Below are 27623 nucleotides of genomic sequence, written 5' to 3'. Positions count from 1 at the left end.
ATGCCGTTAATCTCTAATAATAATTTTATTACTGGTATTCCATAGAACATTTATTCTCCTGTCCAATACCAGCAGCTTTGTTTGATAAATGTTTGCACTTTTCTTTGGATAGGTATGATTTATAAAAATACTAAGTACAGATCTAAAAGCTGGGGAGCAACATGTCATAGAATCATATATATCTTTGGCAAGACCAGATGGTTTCTTACAAGGGAGAAATCACATTATTTTTTATCTGGTTAAAATCTACATCTTCTGCAGAAAAGTGTTATCATTTGCATTCCTGTTGACGTACTCTAGAAGCAGAGAGAAAAACGAAAGCCACAAAGAAAAAGCTCAGATGAAAATCAAACTGAAGATTTATATCCACAAAGTGGTTAAGAAAGAATGTCTGAAATTACAATCTGACAGAAATATATTTTTTGGAGAAATCTTTGAAGTGTTGATGGAATTTCATTAAAAGGAAGGATCTTATCTTACCTAAATGATATAATATTACTCAGTGCAAACTGCTGAGCTTTGTAAACGGCAAAAGATGAGATAAAAATGTGGAAAAGCTCTCAGGTAATAAACCACATCCTTGAGCCAACAGGTACTATGTTTGTCCACTTGGACTAGTGAGATTCCTTAGTGAAGCACTGGACTATGATATGTGAGTATTTATCTAAGCAAATAGTACTCCACTCTACCATATCTATTACTGATTGTGCAGCAATAATAGGCTATATTGTCACTAGGATGATTGGTCTTTAACATACAGCTTCATATGTAGCACCAATTCCACACCAAAAGACATATCAGCTGTTAGGTGGACTGCTATGTTTGTTCAGCCCTTGGAAAAAAAAAAACCCCACAGAATAGGGAATATGTGAAATGCTGACCTTCTGCATGTACTTGTATTTTTTTCTTACTCAGTGTATTTGGATTGAAGGGCTCCTCATGCCTCCAGTTTCCTGGGATACAAGAATCAAATTTGGACCATAGAAACAAATTCAATAATTAGCTTTGTTTTCTTAAATATCAGTGTAGGTTGGAAAGACAAGCTTTTCTAGTAGAAATAGGACATCAGAGATAACACTAGGGTTAATGGTCTTCTCTTTGGCTTCATCGAGGTCTGCTGAATGTTGATGGTCTTGTTTGGGGCAGGGGCATAACTCTGCACATTCCTGGTATCCTAACACCAGCAAGGGTGTCTAAGTGTCATTGGTCTACGTAAAAATCAGCTTATAGAGGATGCCTTAATCCCAAGAATGTCTTAATAAAATATTTTAGCCAGGCCTAGTGAGAACTCTTTTTCTACACAGCAACAATATTTAGACTTATCTACTAGGCAGCTTCCTGTGATGCTGTCTTATATTTTGCCTTTTTTTCTTTTATATGTTGTCTGCATTCTTCACACATATATTTAGAGCTCTGTAGCCTATTACTGTATTCTAGCTAGTTTTCCCAGTACTTTTTCATGCCCTTTCCCTAGGCAGGAAGACAAATTCCAGAGCTCCAAGCCCCGGGGTTACAAGGCCCCTATCCTACCTTCGTTTTCCTGGGAACCAAGGCTGAGAACAAGGTCTTTGAGACACATTTTCATAAACAAGTACTCCCAGTACCAAGGAGAACAAGACTTAGAAGGGGCTCTACCCAGGGAGGAATTGCCTCATGACTTGTCCTCCTAACTGGTACTTTTTGTCAATTCTGCTAATTTGCTAAACCTATAAAAACTGTATTCACTCCGTGTGGTTGAGCTTTTGAGGATATCTTTCCATAACTGCCCCTGAAGGTCTTCAATAAAGACCCACTTTTATTTTACCTCTTATACTAAATTTATCTTGAGTTTCATTTCCAGGTTGAAAAAAGCAACACCTACATAAGGTACTGCTGAGCCATCCTTTTCACACAATTTGCTTCAATATGCCATTTTGTTGCTTATTCAAAGTAAGCCTTTCCCACAGTCTTACACAATTATTATCACAGTCTTCCACTGTGGCAGGTATTTTGTAGTGATGCAAGTTTTCTTTACCAATTATTCTAATGTGAATACTTTACACTTGTGTGTGCAGTGACACGTCACTAAAGAGGATTATGACAAATTAAAAACATTTCTGTGAACACAGTAAAACTTCATGCAAAAAGAGCTGTACGTTGTTCACCTTGGGTCTGCTAAGTGCCAGCACCACTCAGAGTCATTCTGTTTGCCTCTTATTTGGTGAACACTGGGAAATCATGGGAAGATGACTTAATAAATATGTGACAATCTATAAGATAGTCACAGAATGAAGTTATGAGATGATCTTTTATCTCTGGGGTACATAAATTGAGCACCTAACTACAATACCTCATTTTTAGAGTGTTTAGTACCTACACTTGTCTCCATAAGACCTATGAAATCAAATTCTTCAGATATTTAATTAAAATAAGAAATCACAGCTGAGGGGGAAAAAGTTGCAGTTTCTATAAATTAGCCACTGTGAATTAAACACCATTCTCTAAAATGTATGGCAACTTCATGGATTGTAACCTGTAGAATGGAAACCTGTATGTCCCCCATTTCAGAGTTTCTCAATATGTTGCAGTATTTCACTAATTTATTTTACTCTGAGGATGAAAAATTTGTGCAAAAATCACCTGTTTGTCTAAACCTCTTTTTATTTCAGAAGGAGATTAATATTAAAAAATTGTAAATTATGAAGACAGGAAAGTTACAAGACAGGGATTTTATTCTCATCCTAACTAGGTCTTGTTACTTTTCTATTTGCTTTGTATTGATGGCTGTTGACATCTGAGCAACAGAAACCAACTCGTCTGGGAAGTTTCTGATACAGGTGTACATGTACTGCATATTCTGGAATTACCTGGGTTCGCCTGGTTTTGTCTGTTGTTTCTGATTTCCTTAGAGGAGGTTATAACCTCAGAATCAGAAATGAAAATTGCTAGTAACTCTAACAACCTCAGTAATTACTAAGTAAGTTCATTTTAATGCTACTGAAGGGCACTTAGATGGTTTTGTATGTAATTATACAGAAAAAAACCCTCCACCTCTTCTGCCAGCATATTGAAAGGCAGGGATTCTTTCTCCAAACTCCTGAGCTGCATGCTCAAGCTACCCAGTAAATCATCTGAGTGGTGGTTGAATACACAGCATTAAACTTGCTGCTAAAATTATAACAGCCATGAAGTTCAAATGAAATCTGTTAATCCAGGTAGGAGAGAAGTTTTAAGCGGGAGAAAAAGGATTTGTCATGATTACAATACAAACGTAAGGTTGCAAGGATCTGAAAGAGGTCATCTAGCCCATCCTCCTGCTCAGAGACAGGGTATATACCATCTCTAAGAGATACTTAACCTCTTCTTGAATCACCTTCACTGGAGAATTATGACAAACACTTCATATAATCTGATTCAGGGGTTAACTACACTTAAGGAGAAAGGGATTTTTTTAATCTACAATGTACCCCATGCTATTCTTCAAGAACACATCCAGTCTGAACTGACCACTGTTTCTGCAACCTTGACACCAGGTTGTATTAAGCATGGTTATTTTATATATCATGGGAATTTTCAAGGCACTCTTATCACACATTTCAATATTTTACCTCTCATTTGTGAGTTTGATATTTTGATTAAGACATTTAATCATGCTGATATATTAATTTTTGGGAATTGTAACTTTCTTCCACATGCCCAATATATCTTCTTAACAGCATGTTAAGAAGAAGAAAAAATGTCTCTTTTAAAATGAAACTTGGAAAAAAAAATCCTGTGAATGAGCTTTTGAGGGCACTCTACAGAGCATCATTGTTAGCAAGTCCAAAGGAGATAAAATGAAAATTGCTTATCTTTCAGAACCTTTTCTGCCATTTGCGTGGATTTTCATCCATGCTGCACTAAAAAGGAGAAATTCAGTTGTACCTTTGTGTCATAGGTTAGCAAGCATAGTCCCGGAAGGGACGTCCTTGCTAAGGGGTGCTTACAGTTTCCTCTGGGAACTGATAGAACCTATCAGCTGGCCAGTTTGGATATGGACAATTCTCTAAGCCACTTAAAGTTGTGACAACCTCTGTGATCCACATTTAAGAATAGACAAACTCCCCCTCCAAGCTCTCTCTCGTTTCTGGTGCTGGGACAGGTGGCTGCAGGCCCCGTGTGGGGGCCAGCGGGCCCGGCCCAGGCCCTGCTTGGGCCAGGCCGGGCCGGGCCACGGCCATCCTGGAGCCGATGGACCTGTTCCAGCCATGGAACCCCCCCCACTGCCTTGCCGTGGGCAGCCGGAGCGGCTCGGCTCTCCCCCCTCTCCACTGCGATAAGAAAAATTCAACATTCCAGCTGCAAAGCTGCAAGGCCGAGGTGAGATTAACCCTTTTTATTGCTGTGAAGAGCTGAAAACCTGAGGGAAGAGAGAGAGGAGATGCTTAAAGCTGAAATTCTGTTGTGAAGCTATGATATAGCAGAGTATCCTGTTGTAATTTCATGAAGATATGGGGGGTGGAGTGTTCAACTCGTAAGCAAAAGCACCTGCGCTGAGATAGGCAGATGCTGACGCAGCTGTAATTTCATGAGAAGTTTGGACAGGGAGAGATGGAAGCGATGAGGACTTTTGCTCCAAATGTGAAAGGAGAAAACCTCAGTTCCTAGAGATGCTCCCAGAGATAGTCCTAACGATGAAAATGATGAAGACCCTTTGCTCCCAGGGAAGGAGAAGGGCCTCTGTTTTTGTTTCTGAACGGCTCAACCTTAAAATTGTACCCCAAAAAACTTCAAGAGTGGACCCTCGAAAGCAGTTGCGGGAAAAGCTGCAAGTCGGGGGAAAGGACTCACACGCAGGCAGAGAGACTCCTCTTCCTAAATGGACTGAACAATATTTGGAAGTGGGCGGCTGTCTCGTTGTGATAATGTTTTCATAGCATGAGCAAGAAGAGACTTCTCTTTCTAAATGGACTGAACAAGGTTATTATGGAAGTGGTAAACAGACTGAACATCTGAAGGGTTGTCTTTGAACATTGTCAGTGGGAGAAGGGAGGAAGGTGGGGGGAGGAGGAGAGTTCTGAAGGTGGTATAATTTTTTTTTTTTTTCTTCTTTTAGGTCTGTTAATAAACTTCTTTATATTCTTTCAAGTTTGGTGCCTGTTTTGCATTTCTCCTAATTCTTATCTCACAGAAGATAAACAGTAATGAGTATTTTGGACCAAACCACTACACTTTTGGTCAGAGGAAATAAGAAAAATAAGAAAGGATCTTTCTTAGGGTAAGCTTTGTGACTCAGCTGATGCTTTATGGCACTTTAAAAGTATATATCGGAAGTTTAGTAACCAGAACTTAATACGAATATATTTCTTTAAGCTTAAAGAAGAGCACAACTTCAAAACATTTCCTACCCACTTTCAGAGCTAAACATAAAAAGCAGTTTTCTCCCCAGTCTATTTTCACTATCTGTATACTACTTAGTACAAGTATAAAAAGCTTAAATATATTTAAAGATGTTTCATTAGGTGGACCCAAAAATCTTCTGAGTATGTCATGCACTTGATGTAGTGAGCTTGGAAACATTTGAACTCAATTATGAATATTTAGGTGAAAAAACTTTACACCAGATTCACAGTGTATTGAGGCATGCTGTTATTTTCAAATAACTGCTCTCCTGTGCCACCAGCAGCTGTCTGTGACTGTAGCCACACCAGGCCTTTCAGCCACTGGATCTTCTTCGAAGGTGCCTCTGTCCACAACTCAGTACGACAGCTTTTATGCCTCCAGCTTGAGAGAGATGGAGACCCTCCACCCCCTCATCCGAGCAGAAAAGGAGTTGCCTAAGCACTGATGCCTGTTGGAGTCCTTCCACACAAAAGTGCAGCTTCTCCCCATTTATGTTTTGATCCTGGGAGGTGTCTGTGCAGCAGAATCCATTTCAGTACAATTTATTTCTTAAAAATGGGTAGGATTGCATTGCCACAAAATGCCTGTGTTCTTTCAGAGTTGTCCTCCTACACACTGAATCTAAAGGAATCCTTGATTTCAAATGATCTCAAAGTAGCAGTTCAGCCACAACTATACTGAGCTAAACATCTGCTTTGACTGGGAATTTATTACAGTAAGTCCTTCAAATCATAACATTTCATTCTCATTGCTTTGGCAAAGTAAGAAGTGGTAAGACATTTGCCCAGGGACTGGAAGGCAATAGGGTTGTTCAATTTTATAAGTTTCAGCATTTCTGAAACCCAAGAAAAAGGAACACAATTTGACTATAACCCTTTAATATAAAAAATAACACATGGGTTATTTTACAAAAAAATGTGGGACATTAATAACTTTCAGCTCTTGTGATTGTTGCAATAAGTAGTTACAATGTCTAAGATTTTTTTAAACTTTGAGGACAGAAACATTATGCTTGCTGTGCTTATAAATTATAAGACCTCCCTAAACACAAATAACATTAGTTACAATACTCCTAAAAGTCTTCATTTTGATACATACATGCAACTTAATTTGTCAAATGCACAATTGATCAGAATAGTCTGCACGTATCGTTTCTCTCTAGTTTCCAAGATGCGTATACAGGAAATGAAGTGAAACTTGCAACGGCATAAAAGTTAATAAATCCTTTCAATTTTATTTTTTCTCTGATATTAATGAGGAAGAAAACATGCATGAATCCACTTGCATGCAAATTTATTATTTTATCCAATGAATCTGTCAAATTATTAGACAACAAATGCATTTTAAGAAAATAATTTTATGTAGCAGTGATTTTTTTTAATAAAGCAACTTTTACTGTTTTTTCTTTTTCTTAGAAGGCTTGATGATAGTTTGCTATACAAAAAAACACAGGGAACAAAAACACACCTGACTGTTCTGCAGGAAAGTATGGATGAAAAGCTTTGTTTTTATTACTTTGATTTTAAAAAGAGTTTTATCATGATTTTTACTTCATAAAATTATACATCATTATAGTTACAAACGTACTCCAGTTGCACAGTCAGGGTACTAGTAGAAGGACATCTACTGTCAGAGGTCTATGCTAGTGCTTGGAAGAAACCTTGGGATTGCTGTGCCGTCATACTCATTTCAATGTTTCTGCCTTCCAGGATTTGTGTAACCAAATCCACTGCCTGTCTTCCTTTAGAATAAATGTATTTTTAGCTTGAATTTAGGCCCTGACTATCATACGATTGAGGAACTGCAAATTGCCCTTTTTGCACTTTTTTCACTTGAATGTTGAGGAACAGGCATTTTCAGGATAGAGCTCTGAGTCCTCCAGGCATATTACGAAGCCCAGTGTTTAGATGTTGACACACTATTACGCCATGAAGTTCTAGCTAGTTACACAAATGTTACACTGGATGTATGAAAGGACATCAAAAAGGGGTGAAACCACAAAACAAGCACATTGACAACCTACATTAATTCAAATTTCAACATAACAATGCAGTAAAGTGCTGTGTGTTAAGACAAAAATACCTCATGCATGAATATGTGGTTTTGCTAACATTGTGTGCTACTAGTGCAAAAACTTACAGACAGCTATAGAATAACGTTTAAGGACAAGTAAAGAAATCCCTCAGTTTTTACAAGGCAGAATAGTTGTACATGATTTGTTGCAGAAGCCTTACCAATGGTGCAAAGATGGGATGAAAATATTAGATTAAGCTGTAAAATAGATGCATACATGTTAAAGTTAGTTTCACAGGTAAGATGTAACAGGGTATTTCCTTCTGACAGAAGAGTTAAATTATATAGTAGAAGGATGTAAGAAATGTGTGTTTATCACTCACTCAAATTGCCTGACTGGAACCCTGTTTTACCACAATCCCTCCGAGATTTCCCATGAAGACCTGGAGGGGAGTGCAAAAGGGAGAAAATGAAAAAGGAAGAGGAGGGTGAAGACTTAATACAAATATCCACAGTATAGTTGCTCTGGGCTAACCTGTAGGCAGCAAGAAGCTTGGACAGATGTTCATCCTCTCCTAAGTTTTTTTCCAAAGCAGTTTGCTATCTAGTAGGAATTCTGCCTGTCTGTAGTACAATCAGTAGGGAAGCATAATGATTTACAACCTCAAATACATAGCTCCCTTGGGCCAAACACTCAGCAGCAGCATATGGAATGAGTAAGAGGATATGTAATGTATGCCACAGCCATTATGACCACATTGCTGTCTTCTGCAATAAGTACACCCAGCTTTCTTATTCTTCTGTGCTTCCTCTATTATTCTGTGACTTTTGAACTAGTGTAGTTTTTTCTCGTACTGTCATTTTCACCTTAGGGACATATTATAACTAATCCCACCAAGTGCACAAGTAGCTATGAATACAGGGAAGAGTAAAAGATCTTGCCACCACTACTACAAATGCAGAGCTGGAGTGAAGGGCATGCTAAGAGAGGGAGGTATGCTTTTCCTAAAAGCACTTTTTTCCTCTCATGTCTCCTAGTTTGAAGAGATTGAAATACATTTACACTTTTTTCACTTCTTGATTCCTTTATCTAGTACTCAGCAATGTTCTGATTTTCTGCATGCAGAAGCTCTTTAGAGTGCAGCTCAGTCTGGAATAATAATGCAGTAAGTGAAATAATAATTTTATTTCTATAGTTGCATTTGCTTTGGGGACAACTTTGCTCAGTGATTACTTTTCTCCACACTTTTGGCTGACCATTCAAACCAGTAGAAGTGTACTAAAACTTGTGGAGTGTTGGTCTTTGCACGTGTGGAGTGATGGTGTTTGCAAGAGCAGAGATCAGTGATCTTGGGTAGTTTACTGACAGCTCTGTTAAATTAGACATGTGACAAGCATGTTTGAGCTTTACAACAATGGTTTCAGCACCTACATTCTCAATGCAGAGAAAGCTATTATGCTTAGAAATATTTGTTTAAATCTGAAAATCTAATCATCTGTGTTGTTTCTAATACATAATTAGTTAATTATAATCCCAAAAGCATTGTTACTCAAATGAGTAATTTGTTAACTTGTTGAGGATAACAAGCAGATTTGTAGACATTTAAAACAATGGAATCTAGAATGCATGTGTGGAAGACAAAAGGTTAGTTATTAAACTTTGAGTGCCCAGTTGAAAACATTCTGACTCTCAGATAAGGCAGATATGCAAAATTATGAATATTAGTTACATGAAAATCAGATCTTTATAAATAATAATGCAGCAGGAAATACATTGAAGTATTTTATCATCAAGTAAGGCAGTTCTCTCCTTATTACTTTCTGGTACTATTGTATAGTGCAATTACTCAGGAAGTGCTGTGTCCATCAGGGGGTAGTTTTAAACAGTGATACAATACAGATGAAGAGATGCTTAAAAGGAAAAAAGAGCAGGAAGGGATCTGTGAGACAGCTCAGCTGAACTGTTTTCACCAAGGTGAGAGTGGACAAGAAGAGTCTATCTGTCTAAGCGGGCAACTGGGCAAACTACTTCAGGCTCTTCTTGCATATTTTCTTATCCTTAAGTGGAAGAAATAATCTATTATTATTAAATTTGCATATTTTTTTTGGAACAGGTTCTCATGATGACCTGAGAAGATACAGTTGTATAATGTCTCCTTTTAAAATTTGTTTCTATATAATAAATATTTTGACTTATTTTTTTAATCTTACCAGTGACCACACATTCCTTTAATGTGACTGCTGTCTGCCCTGCATACACATTTGGTACCAGATGCATTAATGGAAACAGAAAAATATTTTCAGAGTTGAGCTTTAAAAAGAAATAATTTCGTATCAGTATGATTATAAATGTGTACTGTGATAAATCTTATTTGTTCATATGCTGTGAAATAGTTAAAATACTTAATAATAAATGATTTCTACGTTATCAAGCAATTTTTATATTGAAATACAGCAAATTAAAAATTTTAATTGTGTCTGTGTGAAATGCAAGCAGATGCTAGTGTTTGTTAAAGACTGAAGAATTCCTGCTAACAGTTGAAACATAACTGGTGCATGATCGTTTTCCACTATTTTGGATGACTAGTCCAACAGCAGTCAAAGTTTTGAAGTGAATGACAAAGGTTCAGTAACTGTATTATTTTTCTGTATTGGCAAGAGCAATATGTACTGATGCTATTGATGCATAAAAAGTAGACACATATGGCTCTTGGAATTTTGTAAACATTACTTTAGAAGCCATAAATATGCCTTCTAAAAAATGATCAGAGTAATTCTACATTGGGGGCCCATAAAATGCTATATTCTATACAATAAAATTTTCCTGTACCTCAATTAAAAATGCATAACTAGATTTTGGAACTCAAAGCTTTCATTCTTCTATTTAACACTGGATTGAATATACATTAATATTAATGGCAATTTGGAAGAGCTATGTATTTAGTATACTAGGTAAGAAAGACCTGGTACTCAGGAATAAGTTTAGGAAGCTTTTTCTTAAAAAAAATAATAAAAAGAATACATTCTTACAACCCCAACCAGTTAGGGATCTTTAATTCCACAGGAAAACTTCCTATAATGCTTTTTCATATATTTAAAATATTTTGAATTTATTTACTATTAGCCCTGTTCATTTTCCAGGCACAAACTAGCAGTTTTCTGGACATTGCTGACTTGCTCTATGAAAGCCTCTATGTGTATTTCATGACAATAACAAAAAAATCTCAGTTAACACAGTGTATACAGCAAAACAGTAATTGTGGGTCTTCATAAGTCAAATTCAAGTATGTGTTTAAAGTTTAGAATATTTAAAAATTATTTGCTGGACTAAGGTCAAAGTGTTTCAGAGATTTCAGGGTTATGTCCAGATCTATGTGTGCTTAAGACCTATTTTATTTTAGAGTAGAACCCAATTTTGTAAACACTTAAAGTTGTGTATATTTTTCTAGGATACGGCTTTGTTACCTCAGTCATCTATTTCTGCAATGACAGGAGTCAAATAATTTTCCAGAAAAGCATACATAGTTTACCATTCACATGTTAACATTTATGGAGTAACACAAAGCAAATAATACGAAAAATAATGTATTGTTTCATATTTAACTATTTCGAATGAGGCACTTTTCCATTACTCTACATCTGACCAGAGAATCGGAATGGTTTTAATTTCACATTATATAAAAACATCAGGGAAGGTTTAATCAAACCAATCAGAAATAAAACAGTGCAGGTGAGCACAAAGGGTTTCATGACCACTGTGTATAGGGTCACTAGAGAGTGAGCTTTAGTCATAGCAATTTTCCATCCTGGCCACAATTCAGATCTGTAACTTTCCTTGAAAGTTCAATGACAAAAGTGTTGTTTGACTTGGGTTGTTTTTCAGGCAATAAAAATAAGTTTCCAAGCTTATTGATTAAAACACAGGAGCTCATTAGACAAGGTAAGTTCCTGAGGGCAGACAGTGTTTCTGATAAGCTCAAGAACAGCTTAGCTCAGGTGCTGTTCATCAAGGCCTAATGAGTATTTCTGAGATCATAGTGTGGTGGGGGAAGTTGTACCACCACAGCTGCTACTCTACATGAACAAAGGCTGTAGGAATCGGGAGCTCTGATTTCTTGACTCTGACTTTCCAGGTGTGATACTGATTTCAGTATGGAACTGTCAGTGGGGGCTGCGGGAAGAGGTGAGGCAAGGAGTGTGGCAGGCTGACTGGGAGGGCATAGCTCTCAGTGGGGTGGCAGGGTGTCAGCTGCCATTTCGTATCACCCTTTGATGTGTGGATTGGGGGATTATTTTTACTAGACTGGCTTTTGTTTGGCAAGTAATTAAGGAGTTTATTGTGATGATGTTCAAGGTCACCAGAAGCTGTGCAGGAAGGACAATTTTAAACTGGTGGCAGATTCATCATATGTGGAACTGCCCTCGGAGGAGAAACCCAAGGGGCAATGTGCAACACAGTGGCTTGCCTGGGATGCAGAAGTCACAATAGGGAAATGTGGAAGATGAAGTGTGTTTTATTTTTATTTAAGCTGTATAAAGACACAGGGCATGAGGCAAAGGTCGTAGAATTGTAGAATGTTAAGGAGTTGGAATGAACCTTAAAGATCATCTGGTCCCAGATCCTCTTCCATGGGGCAGAGACATCCCACTAGACCAGGTTGCTCGAGGACTTTTTCAACGTGGCCTTGAACACTGACTGGGTTGGGACTTCACCTACAACCTCCCTGGGTAACTGTTCCAATGTCTCACCACTCTCACAAAGAATTTCTTTCTAACATCTAACCTAAATTTCCCCTCTTTCAATTTGTGCCCATTATTCCTTGTCCTATCACTACAGTTCCCGACAAAAAGCCCTTCTCCAGCTTCCCTGGAGGCTCCCTAAATGGATGGAGGCTGTTGACGGGGTGGCCTTCACAGCATCAGAGAGTATGCTGAGTTGGAAGGGATCCACAAGGATCATCGAGTCCAACGCTTAGCCCCGTACAGGACCTACCCAGGAACGACGTGCTTTCCTTGGACACAAGAAGTGCTGGCAGGCTGGGGAGCAGGACGGCTGCTCCTAAGCAGCTCTGCTGTGTACACGGGAGCCGCAGGAGCAGGCAGCAGGTAGATAAAGCTATTACATTAGCGCTCCAGAGCAGCTCGGCCACCATCTGGTGCCGCAGGCCAGGGCAGGCCCCGAGGCGAGCCCGGCCGGAGCCTCCCGCGCCGCCCGCGCCCTCTGCGCGCGCCCAGGGCGAGGGGCGGAGCCGCGCGGGGCGGGGCGCGCGGGGCGGTGGCCGCGCGGCGTCCCCGCCCCCTCCCGCGAGCCGGTGCTGCCGTGACGCCGCGGCGGCCGCGCAGGCGCAGCAGCGCCCACAGCGCCTGTTGTATCCGGCCGGCGCCTTTTCTCCGCTCCCCCCCCGCCTCCTCCCCGGCCGCCCGTCGCGCCCGCCCAGAGCCGCCGCCGCTGCCGCCGTGCACGGCCTCCCCCTCCCTGCACCCGGTGTGCCCAGCCGGCAACGCCTCCGATCTCCCCCGTGCGCCCCATGAAGCGATGGCAGCGGCCAACTTCGGCAAGATCCAGATAGGGATCTACGTGGAGATCAAGCGCAGCGATGGTGAGCGGGCCGGGGGCGGGGGGGGCGGTGGCCGCGAGCACCCTCCCCCCCCCCCCCCCCGCCCCGTGCTCCCCGCATCCCGGCCGGGCGGGGCCGCGCGCGCCGGGGCCCATTGTGTGCGCGGGGCCGGGGCGGGGCCACGCCCGGCGCGCGCTGCGGTTGTCACGGGGGCACGGGCGGGGCCGGGGGGGGCTCGGGGGGACCCGAGGGGGACCCGCCGGTGGGGCGGGCACCGAGACGTGCGGGGTGGCCGGGGGTGCGTGGGTGGGGTGGGGTTTGGGGCGTGGGTCGGTGGGAGGGGAGCCGGGGAGCTTTTGGCAGGAAGGTAGGAGGGCCTTCGGGGGGCGGGGGGGCGGGATGAGGTGATGGAGAGAGGGAGGGAGGGAGGAAAAGCCTTTCATATGAAAAAGGTAACTTCTTGTCTCCTCCGGTGCTCTGAGAATGGACACAACGGTAATGCCCTGACAGGAATGCTTTTGGACATTTCCATCACTTGGCAGAAAGCACGATGTTATTATTTTAGATGTTCTTTGTGATTAAAATGTAAGAAGAGTACTTGCTGTTTATGCTCGTGAGTTGTAATTTTTCTGTTGGGGATCCAGTGTTTCTCGTCTTGCCCAGCTTCTCCTGCTGGGAGGATGTGTGATGCTATCTGGAAATCCATGTGAATCAAGGAGGCGTGCATGACAGGTTTAGGGCGCCAGCTCTTCATATTTGTCTCTGGAGATACTCAAAGCCCACCTGGACATGTTCTTGTGTAACTTGCTCTAGGTGACCCTGCTTTGGCAGAAGGGTTGGACTAGATGATCTGCAGAGGTCCCTTCCAGTCCCAACAATTCAGTGGTTCTGTATGTTAGGAGACATCTGAAATGGGAAGTTGACTGAATCAATGGCAGGTCACTCATCACTTCAGCTCTTGGATTTGAGTGGGAATGTGTAGTCTTTTCTCAGCCTCTGTGAGGTCTGTGAAACCTGCTAAACTGGGGTGGGGTTCTGAGGGATTTTCTTGAAAATTTTTGTTGTTGTGGTTTTTTTTTTTTTTTTTTTTTGCTGGGATCCAGGAGCTTGGAATAAGCAGATGTTTCTAAGGGAAGAGAGATGTGGAAGTCAAAGGCTCTGAAGCTAGCATGTTTTTGTCATGAGGCAGGAAAAAAGCAACCAACAAGCCTTATGTGGCTTGTCTTTCTTGTGTCCCATCTGCAATTCAACCGTACAATAAAATAATGGTTGGTGTTGGCTGGACACTGGATTACACCCAACCCCTCAATTTGTGCTGAATGGCTTGTCTGCCGCGTGAAGAATCTGATTGGTCTGGCAATTATTTGCATAACTCCTGTGGGTCTCTGTCTGGCATTTCAGAAAGCCTCACAGTAGCAACCTGTAAAACTTTTTCTGATGTCTGTGTGAACTCCTAAGAAACTTTGCTGTTTGGTTTGTATGCCTTTGGAAGTTAAGGCACGAAAATGCTTTGTTGCTCTTGTTTTCCCTTCTATAGGGTTCTGCACACTTTTTAATATCAGAAGTGAGTTTGGTAACTCTCGAATGTAACAATATTTATTTTCCTTGCTATTAGTGGTTTATGTATTTTGCTGTATCACTGAAAAAGGCAATGCAGCACATTAAGTATATTAAACATCAGTAATATATACTAGGGATATGTCTTCACAGCAGTTGCTCAAACTGTAGGGTTTTGAGGGTTTGTGTTAAGTAGGGCCTTGTGTGAACAAGACTGAAGTATCATAACTAAGTGGTGGGTCCTGGTTATTGTGAAGCATCCTTGTTTTATTTTGGGACTGAAGGAGAGGTCCTGTTCTGGCTCAGGCTACTGCAGCTGTCATTCTCTTCCCATTAAACTGCAGGAGAAACTGTCCTAGGTATCTGGAAGGGAGCATTTTGTGAGAGGTATGGAAGGACAGCCAGCACTAGATTGCATTGCCTCATAGAAGGTAGTTTTCTAACCTCAGCTGTGGTTCCACAGCAGTGGAAATTGATCTTGTTCCTGTTGACAAGGGGAGGGTCTTGCTGCCTGTGCCTCTGTCAGCTGAGTTGTTCCTACAGGCTTTCTCCCATCCAGTGTGTCTAATGATTTTTTTCTTCTGATTATTTAATATGTTAATTGATGATTTGATTCACTAAACACAGTAGAAGACTTCTGGATGTGCTAGTTTTCTGCACAATTAGTGTGTTCCAGTAGCTTATAGAGGGATCTGTGACCCCAGCAGTATCAGTATGTAGGAACTACGTAGTCAGGATGACATGGAGGTCTTTACATGTGATATTCTGGATCTGCTCTCCCCAGAGCTGTATCCTAGGAAGAATCAGGGCTGTCTATCATATCAGCTGCCCTTGGCTGAGAAAGCACCATTAAAACTGTTTAGGAAACTTTTGGAGAGAGGAATGTGTTCATGTGGGCTTTTCTTTTTACATATTGTCTTATCTGTAGTGATGTGTCTTTTTTAAAACTAAATATTATTTTGAGAGTTAGATATAGTAATTGTTTAAGTTTTTCTTACTTACCTGGTTGTTTGCTGAATCCAAAAAAGAGCAGTTTTACTTCATTAGTGGGGTCAGTGAAAAAGTATGCAGGTTTTTTCATCTATCTACCATCTTAACTTCTGAATACAGAGTTTTATTAATTCCAGAGAACTATTTTTTTAAGTAAAAAGGAAAGCTAAAAGAAATGCATTTGTTTGGTGAATCATGATTGTTACAAGTAAGACCAGAACATTCTGGAAAGAAAAGTCACATATTCTGTCATTTTGACAAGTTCTAATTAGCCTGAAGTGAGAGATTTATTATAGGACTGAATAGAAAATAAATGTTGTACAAAAGAAAGGCATTGTTAGAAGTTATGGCCAAAACCACATAAAAACAAGTTTGGATAAACCCCAGCATTTTCAAGGACAGATGTTGCAGAGCTGCTTGCTGTTTTTTCTCAGTGGGTAAACATTGTTATAACTGTTGCCTATATGTACCATAGCTGCAGATAGTATTTCCAGTTACAACTGGAATAACTAGTTATGTTCATGTATTGTAAGAGGTACTAAGTGGTTAGCTAGTTCAGGTTTTTATAGTAACTTCTGATACTGAAATTTACTGCTTGGTTTAATTTATGTATATTGCTTGAATATGCCTTGGTAGTCTGTCTTGGAAATGGGAAAGAACAACTTTGGTTTAGGTTGCAAATTGTTAAGGGTGGGCTGCATTTCCACATTTGAAAAATGTGCCTTATCACATGGAAGCTTAGGGCAGTGAGGAGGAAACCAGAAGGTACCTGCCAGACTCACTGTAATGATCTTGTCCAGAAGATGTCCCTTGTTCAGGTCTACAGATGGGCATTTGTCAGTTGATGAATTCCCTTTACACAAAAAATAATAGCCTGCCACTTTATGTGTGAACTTATACCTGTATCTACACTTTCTTGTGCATTATTCCATTAATTATGACAAAGACCAGTATAACTACTTGGAGAAAGAATCTTTCACGTTTTGTCTCCATAAATGCAGTCTTTTGCTGAAATAAGATAAATCACTTCTACTCTGCAGCTCTTTAGTAGGTTGATTAATTTCTTTTTCTTTTTCTGTCCATTTCCTCCTCAGACTGTTCCTGTTCTTTCCATCTTTGCATATCTGAAATACTACCTAGAAAGACAGAGAAATTAATTATATATTTGCTCATTTTGAAAGTAGGGTGGGAAGGAGGGAGGAAGAGGCAAGTAAAATTCTGACATCACTGTGTCAGAAATAATGTAGAGGCATGAGGAGAAGGGACACTCTTGTAATCAGGAGAGTGACTTAAGATCTGACTGAACTTTCAGGAAAGGAAAAACCCTGAATTTTTAAGGATTAACCATCAACTGGTGTAAAAAAGATCATGATTTTATGCCCCTTTTTTTCATAATGCAAGAATAGGAGAGCTGTCAATGTTTGAAAATGAAAACTTGACATTTTTAAAAGGAGAAAGGACTAGGTACAGTTATCACATGGAGCTTGTTACCAGAGGAGATTGAATCTAGATGCATAGCAGAATTTTAAGAAGGATGATAGGGATATCCAGTTTTACAATAAAAACAAAAAATACGCCAGCAACAGTGAACAGTAGTTTCTGTTCTTCCTGAGTCTGTAGTTTAGATAACGTCCTACTGATGTGACGTAGGAAGAAATCTTGCCCGTGGCTGTGTTGTTTTTAACTGCCTAGTTAAGCATTTTCTTCATTTGTGTCTAGAGCAGCTGGAACTGGTCGTGGTAGAGAATAATCCATTCTGTCCAAAATCTACTGAGAGCTCCTCTCTCCTTAGTCTTGCTAAAACATCATGGTAACTGTTTTCACCTTCAGATACAAATGAGACTACATTTTGGCAACAGTCAGGGCTATACTTTGTTTCTTTAAAACCCAGTTTCTGTGAAACTCGTTTCTCAGAGTTGAGAGGTCTGTAGCATCCTCTGTCTTCTGGGTAACCCTGTATCTTTATTTATGTACAACTCCCAATAGTAAGAATGATTTTATAGCAGGATAGAAGGTTTAATGATGCTATAAAATTTCTGTTCAGGTTTGGGTAGTCACCCTATTTTACAAGCTCTTGAGGATAGATTTAAATGGTAATGTGCTTTTACTCTTTCCTTTGGTGACGTACATCTATTTGTTCCCTATGATTAAGAGTTTTTTGTTACCACATTTAAATCATTTGACTCAATTACCTAATCCCTATGTAAGCCGCACAGACACAATGTATCTTTGTGCTTCCATAATAGCCAGAACACACCAAGGGTTTCAAGTCTGCTGTTGCTGGTCCAGCTAATGGGTCCAACATTTAGGCTTATCCAGTGTACGTTATCATTGTTACATCCAAAGTTTTTGGTGATTGTTCCCTCTGAAGAGTTGACCAAGAGGATATATTAAATTTTCTGTGTCCTTTTGGAAATAACTTTTTAAGCGTTCTGCTTTCATTAAGCCATGAATTTTCACTGTAACTCACAGATTCTCAGATGTTTATATAGGCCTTTTGTGTTGTGTGGAAATAGCTTTTTTGCAAGATGAATAACAATAGTTGAGTCCTAATCTTAAGAAAATCTTCTTATCTTTGTTCCATAAGTGTTTAATACAGCATTATTTACTGGCAGTAATGCCCCTAGAACTGTACATGGCAACTAGGATCACAGAGCTTGTATTGCATGTTTTTCCCCCAGTAATCATGTTGTGGAGGAATCTGTTCTTTGTTTCTATTTAATAGGTAGAATTATTGTTCTTTGCACCCACGCTCTATGGTGGCCTGTTGCTGGGCCCAGTGTTGCTTGTCTATCACTGAGTCCTGCAGTGGTAGGGAGGAGAAGAGAGATCCAACAGGCAGCAAGATTCTTTCATTTAATTATTTTACAACTCTTTAATAAGACTTTTTTCTTCATGGTCTAGTTGGTCAAAGGATCAGCCACCCCTTGGGGGGGATTGGCTAAAATCCTAAAACATCCATTGTCAAAATATTTTTCTACTGTACCATAAACAAAGCTCTGCAAGGTCACAGGTGTTCTTGGTTTATAGAACTCCCCTAACGTCTTCTGCAAGAGAGAAAAGTATCTCACGGGACTGGAAAGAAGCAAGAAAATTCTTGCTAGGAGCAATATTGTATCCGCACTCATCTTTTCTTCTTGTGGCTTTATGAATGGAAGATTTTGGTGCACTGCTATGGCACCAAGCATCACTTTTCCCCCTGTTGAGGTGGGACGAGACAATAAATCATGGGGAAGAAGTCATGCTTGACTGAAGAGTAATGTCATTGCAGTAGTATCTCTTTCTGTTTGCTGTAGGAGATAAACTAGCCTTTTGAGGTTTTTTTTCATACATCCACTTACTGTGGAACAAGGTAGAGAAATGAGTGTGAAGTATTTACCAGGTGAAGTCTTTTCTCAGAGCACAAAATCTGTAGCATATTTATTGTCCTGACTTGTGGAGTGTACTAAAGTGTTTTTTTTTTTTGATTCGGTTTGGTTTGGTTTTCTTTTTATGTTTTGTTTTTTTGTGCTTGAGGAATAAGTAACAGTAAATGGAGTAAATTAACTTCATTGCTCTATTACTGTTTGAGTTCTTTCTTTGTAAACATTTATTGCTTGTATCATGAAGGGCAATTTTTTTTTTCCCCAACTTTTCTTCCTGTCTTATATTTTGTTGGGTTATCTTGTCTTCCTCACCATACTGTATGACAGGATTTAGGATCAAGAAGAGAATGCTGTGGTCAACCCATGGTGAGCACTAAAATGTGTTCCCTATAATTGTTCACATTATGTCTATTCCAGAGAGGAAAAGAATTCTGTTACTTTTGATACATAGAAGGTTTATGTTAACTTCAGAATTAAGTTAAATTTCTAATGTGATACAAGAAGTAAGATACAGAATTTCACAGTAAGGACTGTTAAGCAGTCTTTACATTGTCCAGTAGTGAGAATGTATATAAAATATAATATATGATCAGGCATGAAGGTGTTTGTAATTTAAAATTGAAGAGTTTTTAAGAAGACATGGGATTTTAATAGTAAATTTCTCGTTACACCTCTGTAGCATAGATAAAGCTATTTGGAGGTGTATATGCTTTCAGTGTGTATTTCCAGGTGTAGGATAGAAGATTTTTGTGTAACTGCAATACATTCTTTGTTATATCTCTTTATCTATTTCTAAAACACAAAAAAGCTTTCAAATACATGAACAGTTCTTTTTCATTGCTTGAAAGCTTACGTATGTTTTCCAGATTTACAGCGCATGTCTTTTCAGAAGTCTTTTTATGTTTTTGAAATTCCGTCTAACAACCTTTTAAAATATTTGCTTGTAGTCGTATGTTCCAAACCTTTAGGTTTTATTGTGACTCGGTATTTGGGGTTTTATTTAAATCGTTCTCAGTAATGCACTGAATATAGACATGAAACCAAGTACTCCTAGCTATGGTGTTCGGAGTAATTTTTCTTGGGTTTGGGCAGATGTTTCCTTACTTATGTAAGACTGTTAGACGCTTTTCATAATTACATTAGCTACAGTTAGTTTTGACTATTAGGATGTTTAACTTTAGACTGCTTTGCTCTGCCTGCTGCATTGGCTTAGCTTTGTGTTAAATGTGTGAGGAAAGGAGGGCAGGGAACTAAAACTATGATTTAGATACATTGTTTAGATACAGATTGTCTAAAACTGCTATTAGCTATATCCTCAAACCTGTTTGTATTGTGTATGTACAGGCTCATGTGCTGTTTTCTTTTCCTGCCCTAGTTCCTTTCCTAAAAACATTTACAGTTTTATATTGCTTTTGGGTACAATTTTTTTTATTTTCACTCAAAGAATGAAACAGTCTGTATTTTTCTATAGTGTTCCAAATACAGAGATCGATTGACATGACTTTCCTACACCTTTGACTGCTGTAAAGGGATGCTTTGAATTCTGTACTAAGTGTTTAGCCATGAGACAGTGTTGACTGTGTCTGATAACCTGGAAACATGCTTTGTTCATAGCCCCAGAAGGTATCATGATGAGGTCAATTGTGACTTTAGAGCGTTCACATACCATTGATATGCTAGAAGTCAGTGAATTCATCTACCACCGTTAAATGCTTTCCTGGCATGCAGTCCCCCATGGAGGTAGAACAGGAGGCTTGATGATTACTTGTACCGCTCTTCTCCATGCCTGGTAATTGCTCTAGGGAAATCGGGCAGCCACAGGTAGTAGTTCTCAGGGAGGGTGTTAAAAAGATGGCATTGCCATTTCATTATTAAAAAGTGTTCTGCGAAGCTAATTTTGCTGCATTTGAATTTGGTCATTGCTAAATATGTAAAACTAGGTTTTACATTTGTTAGACAAAAGGCAGTAAAGCTGTGTGTAAAAATACATTAGATTTACCTTTCCTGGAAAAAAGTATGAATTTATCAGACTATGTTTATAAGTTTTTTTAAAAATGTGTGTAGTGCACTGAACCATTGAGCAGCACATGCCTAGAAGACTTCTGATAACTCTACTATTACAGTCTAAATTCAGTTATTTCTTGTTGCTAAGATCCCAAGTTAATTTTAGAATTGCTTAAAAGGAGTGGATAAGGAGTGGCTCTAAAAGACAACTCTGTAAAACTGTGTCTAACCAAAACTTTTAATGATTGTTTTCGAAAATGGGAATTACCAATTAGATTTAATTTAATTGAGCCACTTGATCTTTTTTTTTCTTTTGTCTTTTTTTTTTTTTTTTTTTTTTTAATTGGGTCTTGTTTAGCAACCCTGGATCTGATACTGTATTTTGACTCTTGGAAGAAGAATGGGGGATTTAGTTGCTTTAAAGGCTTGAGTGTGGTAGTAGAGTTTTTTATTTTGCTTTATTCAAATAAATATGCTTTCAGAGTAGCTTAGTTTTTATTTAGTGGCAGTTCTTGGTTCCATCAGGCATAAGCTGCTTTTGGGATTCCCAGGCTTGCTAAGGGGCCAGTCTGCTGCAGTTTCTGCCACTGATGTAACACCAACACCATGTGAAACTAATTGTCTTGTCCCAACCAATAACAAAGTAACTTGCAGATAACAAAAAGTCTTTTACTTTGTTTTAATTTTTTAGAGTGTGTAGTAATGCTGTTAACTTAGTAGAATGTTACTTACTTACGAGTTATTGGAAATCTCATTGCAGCTTTGCCGAGTTTTCTAAGTTTGATGTTCTCTTGGCTCCCATCAGGCACTCAAAGATCTGTGTAATTCCAGGTATTAGAAGTGTATTTTTAGTCTTTTCTGTTATTGACAGAATTGTTTATTTAAGAGCTGTCTTCAGTGGATGAGTACACTGAATGTGTGGGTGGAGGGAGGTGGATAGTGGGGTTTGTTTAAAACTTTCTCTTTAGAAGCAAGGTGTGTTGCATACTTATGCCCTTGCAGAGTTTGGCTCTAGAAATTTTGTTGCACAGGGCTGCACATTTTGTAGTCACTAAAATGTATTACTTTTATTCTGTGGCTAAACTACATACAGAGTTTGAGGAGTATTTCCAACTGGTGTAGTTTGCACAACTGATCTGTAGAAGTGTTTCGTCTATAGAGATGCAGGAATGCATAGTGATGTGCTAATGAGTGTCTCTGGCTCTAGGAAGAGGTCAGTGAAGTAAAATCAGCTTGAAAAGCATATGAACACTTAGGTTTTTGAATACTCAAAATTTCTAATCCTGCTTTGGGTTATATGTTGTTGTACTTCTGTATTTTTATGATCTGAACTTCAGTGTAAATTTTGGCATTTTAGTACAATAGGAATTCAGGTGGTGATGAATAATGTCAATATTTTAATCACGACCAGATGATTTTTAAGTTACAATAAGCTTTCATCAAGCACAGAAGAATTAAAAGACTACTTAAAGTTTTCTTGTTGGTTTGAAGTTTCAGAACCTTGCTAAGATAAAATACAAGCTTTAAATTTGTGTGAGAATAAAGTCTTCTCACTTTTAACCTGGAACAACAGTTGGCAGCTCTGTAATGAATTAAGTAATGGTACATGTTCTTCCTAAATATAATTTTGTAAAGTAAAGAGAAAAAAAAGCTCCAACAAACCTCTGTTTGACAGGATGGGTCATGAAAAGCAAAGGTTACCATTTGAAAATATCTGTAGAAGGTGCTGGTAAAAATTTTCTGTGTGATGCAAGAAGCTATTGTTTTTAGACAGGTATGGTCAGCTTCAGAGAAAGTAGAGAAAATCATGAAAAGGATGTCTCTGCCATTTATTCAAACAGCAACCAATGTGAAAAAGGAGGGAAGGGAGGGAGAAGACTGGCCAAGTCATGTCAATCTTTTGCAGATTATATTCACCACACTATTTTAATCCACCACAATCTTAAATCCTGTTACTAAGCAAATTTCAACAACCACTAAATCCAAATGCTGTTTGAAAGACTATCACGGTGTCCCGCAGTGGTGGGGAGGAGAAGAGAGATCCAACAGGCAGGCATTGTGCAGCAAGATTGATTTATTTAATTATTTTACAAACTCTTTTATAGACTTTTTCCTTCATAGTCTAATTGGTGAAAGGATCAGCCACCCCTTGGGGTGTTTGGCTAAACTCCTAAAACATCCATTATCAAAGTATTTTTCTACTGTACTATAAACAAAGCTCTTCACGGTCACAGGTGTTCATAGTTTATAGAGCTCTACTCGTATCTTCCATGAGAGAGAAAAATATCTCATGGGACTGGAAAGAAGCAAGAGAAATTCTTGACCAGCAGCATATTGTAGCCACAAATGACTGTCTAGGTTTAATCCCAGATAGCAACTAAGTACCACGGAGCTGCTTGCTCCGTCCACAGACTTCCATCCCTGGTGGGATGGGGAGAAGAATTAGAAAAAAAAAAAGAAAAAGGTAAAACTTGGAGGTTGAAAAAAAAAAACCAGTTTAATGGTTGAACACTACTACTACCCCTAGTAGTAGTAGTAGTAGTGGTAAAAACAGTAACATACTTGTAATGAAAGGGAGACAGCAGTAGGAGAGAGAGAAATAAAGCCCCAAAAAAGGCAAGTGATGCACAGAACAAGGTCTCACCACCTGCTCACCAATGCCCAGTCTGTCCCCATGCAGCAAGTTGGGCCCTCCCAGGTGACTTGCCCTGGTTTATGTACTGGGCATGACATTGTAAATATGGAGTGACAGGATTATAGAATGATTTGGGTTGAAAAGGACCCAAGAAATCATCCGCTTCCCCTACCTCATCACCCCTGCTGTGGGCAGGGATGCCTTCCACTAGACCTAGTTGCTCAGAGCCCTATCCAGTCTGACCTTGAAAGCTTCCAGGGATCCACAGCTTCTCTTGAGAACCTGTTCCTGTGCCTCACCACCCTCACAACAAAGAATTTTTTCTAAATAGCCAGTCAAACCTACTCTCTGTGAGTCTAAGGCTGTTACCCTAGTCCTATCACTACATGCCGTTGTAAAAACAAAGAATATCCCTTTGGCTAGTTCTGGTCAACTCTCCTGCTTATGCTTCCTCCCACGCTCTTGTGCACCTGCTCACTGGCAGAGCATGGGACACTAAAATGTCCTTGATTTGGGGTAAGCACTAAGTATTAACAACCAAAGCCTAAGTGTGTTTTCAACCCTCTTACTAGACCAAAAATGCAGCAGTATACTGGCTGCTAGGAAGAAAGATAACTCTATCCCAGCCGCCATATAAGGACATACTTGAGCTGAATCTAATAAATAATAAATCTAATAAATGCAGTGAAATTTATCCTGAACACATAGGTCCTGGATCTGCAAAAATATGTGAAGAAGTATTCTGAGAGTAATTTTGAGAAGCAGTTTTAGAAGTTTACAGAAGCTGCCTGCAAAGTTGTTCTAAAGGTCTCCAAGGAACTGCTGACTAAATACAAAAAAGATGTCAAATTATATTCAGTTTTACAAAACTATTAAAAAATATATATAAGATACTGAACTATTCCTGCGACTTGTTTACACATTATGAACTCATGGGACAGGAGCAAATGTTACCAGGAATTGAATGGAACCTTCACTTATGCTGCATCAGTAAAAGAAAAATTTGCTGAAGGACAGCAAATATGATCATTTTATACATTGATGTCTTGTTCTTACTTGAATAAAGTTTGCATCTCTGATTGCTTAATCTTTCTTAAATACAACAACTGAAGGGGATTCATATGGGCTGTGGAAGGGACCAGCAGGTGCTGGAAAACCTCGCAGGAATTTTGAAAATGGGTAGTTTATTATTGTTTCATTTTGGAGTTTTTTTTACACTTTAGAAGAGGTATTGCTGTGGGAATATATGACAAAATTTTTACTGTATGAAATATGAATGAAAACTTTTTACCTACTCTCCTTATAAGACTTTTACTGACATTGGAGAAAGTTGGGGGGTTTTTTGTTTTTTTTTTTTAAATCTGCTGAAGTGTTTTTGCTTTTTTTGGAGGTTCCTCAGTCTCCTTACTACTTACAATACTTCAGTAAGCTCACCACTTCTGTATGAAGTACCCTAGTGGATCAGATGGGTGGTTCATCTAGCCCAGCAACTAGAGGCTATTTAGGGGAAGCACATCAGTCTCGTCTTTGTCCAAAGTCTTTGTCTTCCCCCACTGTCCAGAATTATATCTAGGATGTTAGAAGTACGACTTTGCCTAGTCCTAGCGATTTATAGACCAGTCATCTGTGAATTTACTGAATACGTTTGTGACCAAACTTACACTGTCTGCCTCTTGCAGACACAAGATTTAGAAGTTCCTTGCTTTCTGCATACAGAGGTACATTACCACTTTCATCTGTATGTAACCTGTGCCTTAAGAGACTGCTCCCAGCTTTAGTCTTGCAGAATTTCGTCAATAATAGTTTTCATTCATTTTGTCCTCTATGGATGTAAAGTTTAACTAAGTCCACCCTCAGTCTTCTCCTTAACAGTGAACGGTCTTTACCTGCTTAACATCCTCATTCTCTTTGTCTTCTTAGTTGTCTTCTCTTATTCCACTACATCTTTTTTGAGGTGTGAAGACTTGTGCCACAGTACTTGAGATGTGGGTGTACCAAAGTTTTACTTATAGCTTGAAAAGGATACTGGCTTTTAAGTTTCAACAGCTTTTTTTTGTCATTGCAGGTTCATGGTTAGGCAATGATGTTTTTAGAGAGCTGTGTCAACTTAAGGATCTCTTGATCAGAGATTTCAGATTCAGCATTGTAAAGCCGTAATTAAGATTCATTTTCTCTGGATGTGTTGTCTTTCCTTTGTTTTAATGTTGAAGCTCATCTGCCACTTTTTTTCTGTACTCCTTTATTTTTGGGAGGCTCTTTTGGTGTCATGACATATAACTACCCAAAAAGCTGTTTTGTCAAAGGATCAGATGGAAAATTCAGTGTAATACAGAGTGTTACTAAACACTAGTCTCAAGACGTTCTCTAAGTTTGTAGCTAATGTTTTGAAAGGCCTATATAATAAAAGAAAACATGCTTCTCTTTCCCAATGCTCTACTTCATTAGTACTTGTTTGCATGCAATCTTCTCATACAGAGGGTTAAAATATTTCACAATTTGTACTGTTTTGACTGTGAATTTATCTTGCACCTGATTTTAGTCTAGTGTCCTGGTACCATGATAATTCTCAGTGCATATGTGCTAGTTCACTTCCGGGCTCCCATCTGGAGTGAACCAGATGACCTGCCTCCTACAGAAAACTTGAACTCCTGTGACTGGTTCTCGAGGAGAGGCCTGAATCGCATCATTTTGTCTGTCACTTCTTGGACAGTCCTTTATTTTAGTAAGCATCATACTTTCATATTCTTGTGCATGTATGTGGATATGCAGCACATGCACCTATTCATGCTCTTAAAAGCATTATAGTGGGAGATTGCAATGCAATTTTCTCATTTTTGTTTAGGTCAAGGTGAATTAAGGGGTCTTGATGCTCTAGATGTGCCATTTGGGTCCACAGGGGTGCATCTGTAACGAGGATTTCAGTTCATATAGAAAATGGACTTTGGACACATGTCTTCTGATCATCACTTAACTTCCTTCTGGTGTGCTTTAGTTCGTTGTTAAAGTAGCCAGGGAGCACACCAAGTTCCTTTTGGATGAAATGTAACTGAAGGGTACATTCAAGATAGGTGCATGATGCACTCTGGCAAGGGGTGTTCAGACTGTGGTGCTAGACCCCCCCCAGTGCCCTGCAAAACATATGGTATGAGACCTCTCTGCGCCTGCTGCAGCAGTGGGCTACGTGCTACCACAGGCACAGCTGAGGGACTTGGACTGAGCACTAAAGTGCTCATATCCAAGCAATATGCCATGAAAGATGCTGTTGCAGGGCAGTTGTGAACATGAACCAATCCCATACCAGTTGTCTTAGGGTTTCTGTCCATAGTGAGGTCTGAAAAAAAGGCGCAGAAGGGATTTCCAGGACATTTTCTGTTACATCCTAGTACTGCCTGATGCTTGAGAATGAAACTGTTGGTCATGGGTTATGCCATGGCTCATGACACAGTCTACCTTGTCAGCAAATGCTAGATCCTTGTAGGAGTTCCTTCCCCTCCTCATCACAAAGAGAACAGACTGTCGTGGTACCCCAACAACAAAACCAGCATAAATGAATAAAAAGATTTTAGGCCATGGAGCAATTTGCCATCACATTAATATTAATTTCAGAGGAGATTACAGCTCATCCTAAAATAAATGGAAAAATAACATCTAATTGAAGCATTCTAGGAATGTACAGTGCCTTGACTAAAAGTAGTAGCAAACAGTGGAGGACAGATGCTGAAGTGCTTCTAGTCTCTGTGTCCTGAACTAGTGTGATAGAGATGAAGCAAGTTAACATGATATTGAAACCTGGCGCTGAGATTGGCCGTGGCGGGGCATCAGGATGAGAGGGGCTTTGTGCAGTATTGCCAGTATCAGCCATTTTGTGAAGGTTAGGCTGAAGTTTCTCTGAATTTAATAAACTGTTTTGTGGAGTATGGGAAATGATTCAGATGAAGTTTAACACAAGAAAGGTCATGTGCTTAAGACAGGTGATGATAGTTTACCTGGTAATTTTAACTAACAACATACCTTCTGGAATCAGTTTTGGGACTGGCTGGCTAGTTTTTCCCATTCATTAAAGTTATTAATTCCTGGTCTTAACGCAGAAAGTAACACTGCTTTTGGGAGACTTCATTACTTTGTTAGAGTGTGATTATC

At 39.4% G+C, this 27623-nt stretch overlaps 1 protein-coding gene across 4 annotated transcripts in view; it reads left to right on the top strand.

Annotated features, from left to right (window-relative positions):
* The first annotated feature begins 12720 nt into the window (after positions 1–12720).
* KIF2A (kinesin family member 2A) overlaps positions 12721–27623 on the top strand; it is a 56571-nt gene continuing 41668 nt past the window's right edge. For all 4 annotated transcript variants that reach the window (XM_039566705.1, XM_039566703.1, XM_039566704.1 and 1 more), the window contains exon 1: positions 12721–12974. In XM_039566705.1, coding sequence (XP_039422639.1) covers positions 12911–12974 — 64 coding nt within the window. In that variant the 5' untranslated portion in view covers positions 12721–12910. The remainder of the gene's footprint in view (positions 12975–27623) is intronic.

The sequence above is a fragment of the Corvus cornix genome, chromosome Z, assembly GCF_000738735.6.
Source record: "Corvus cornix cornix isolate S_Up_H32 chromosome Z, ASM73873v5, whole genome shotgun sequence".
Taxonomy (NCBI): domain Eukaryota; kingdom Metazoa; phylum Chordata; class Aves; order Passeriformes; family Corvidae; genus Corvus; species Corvus cornix.
Note: the sequence above shows the minus strand (reverse complement) of the source record. Positions and strands in the feature narration are given on the sequence as shown.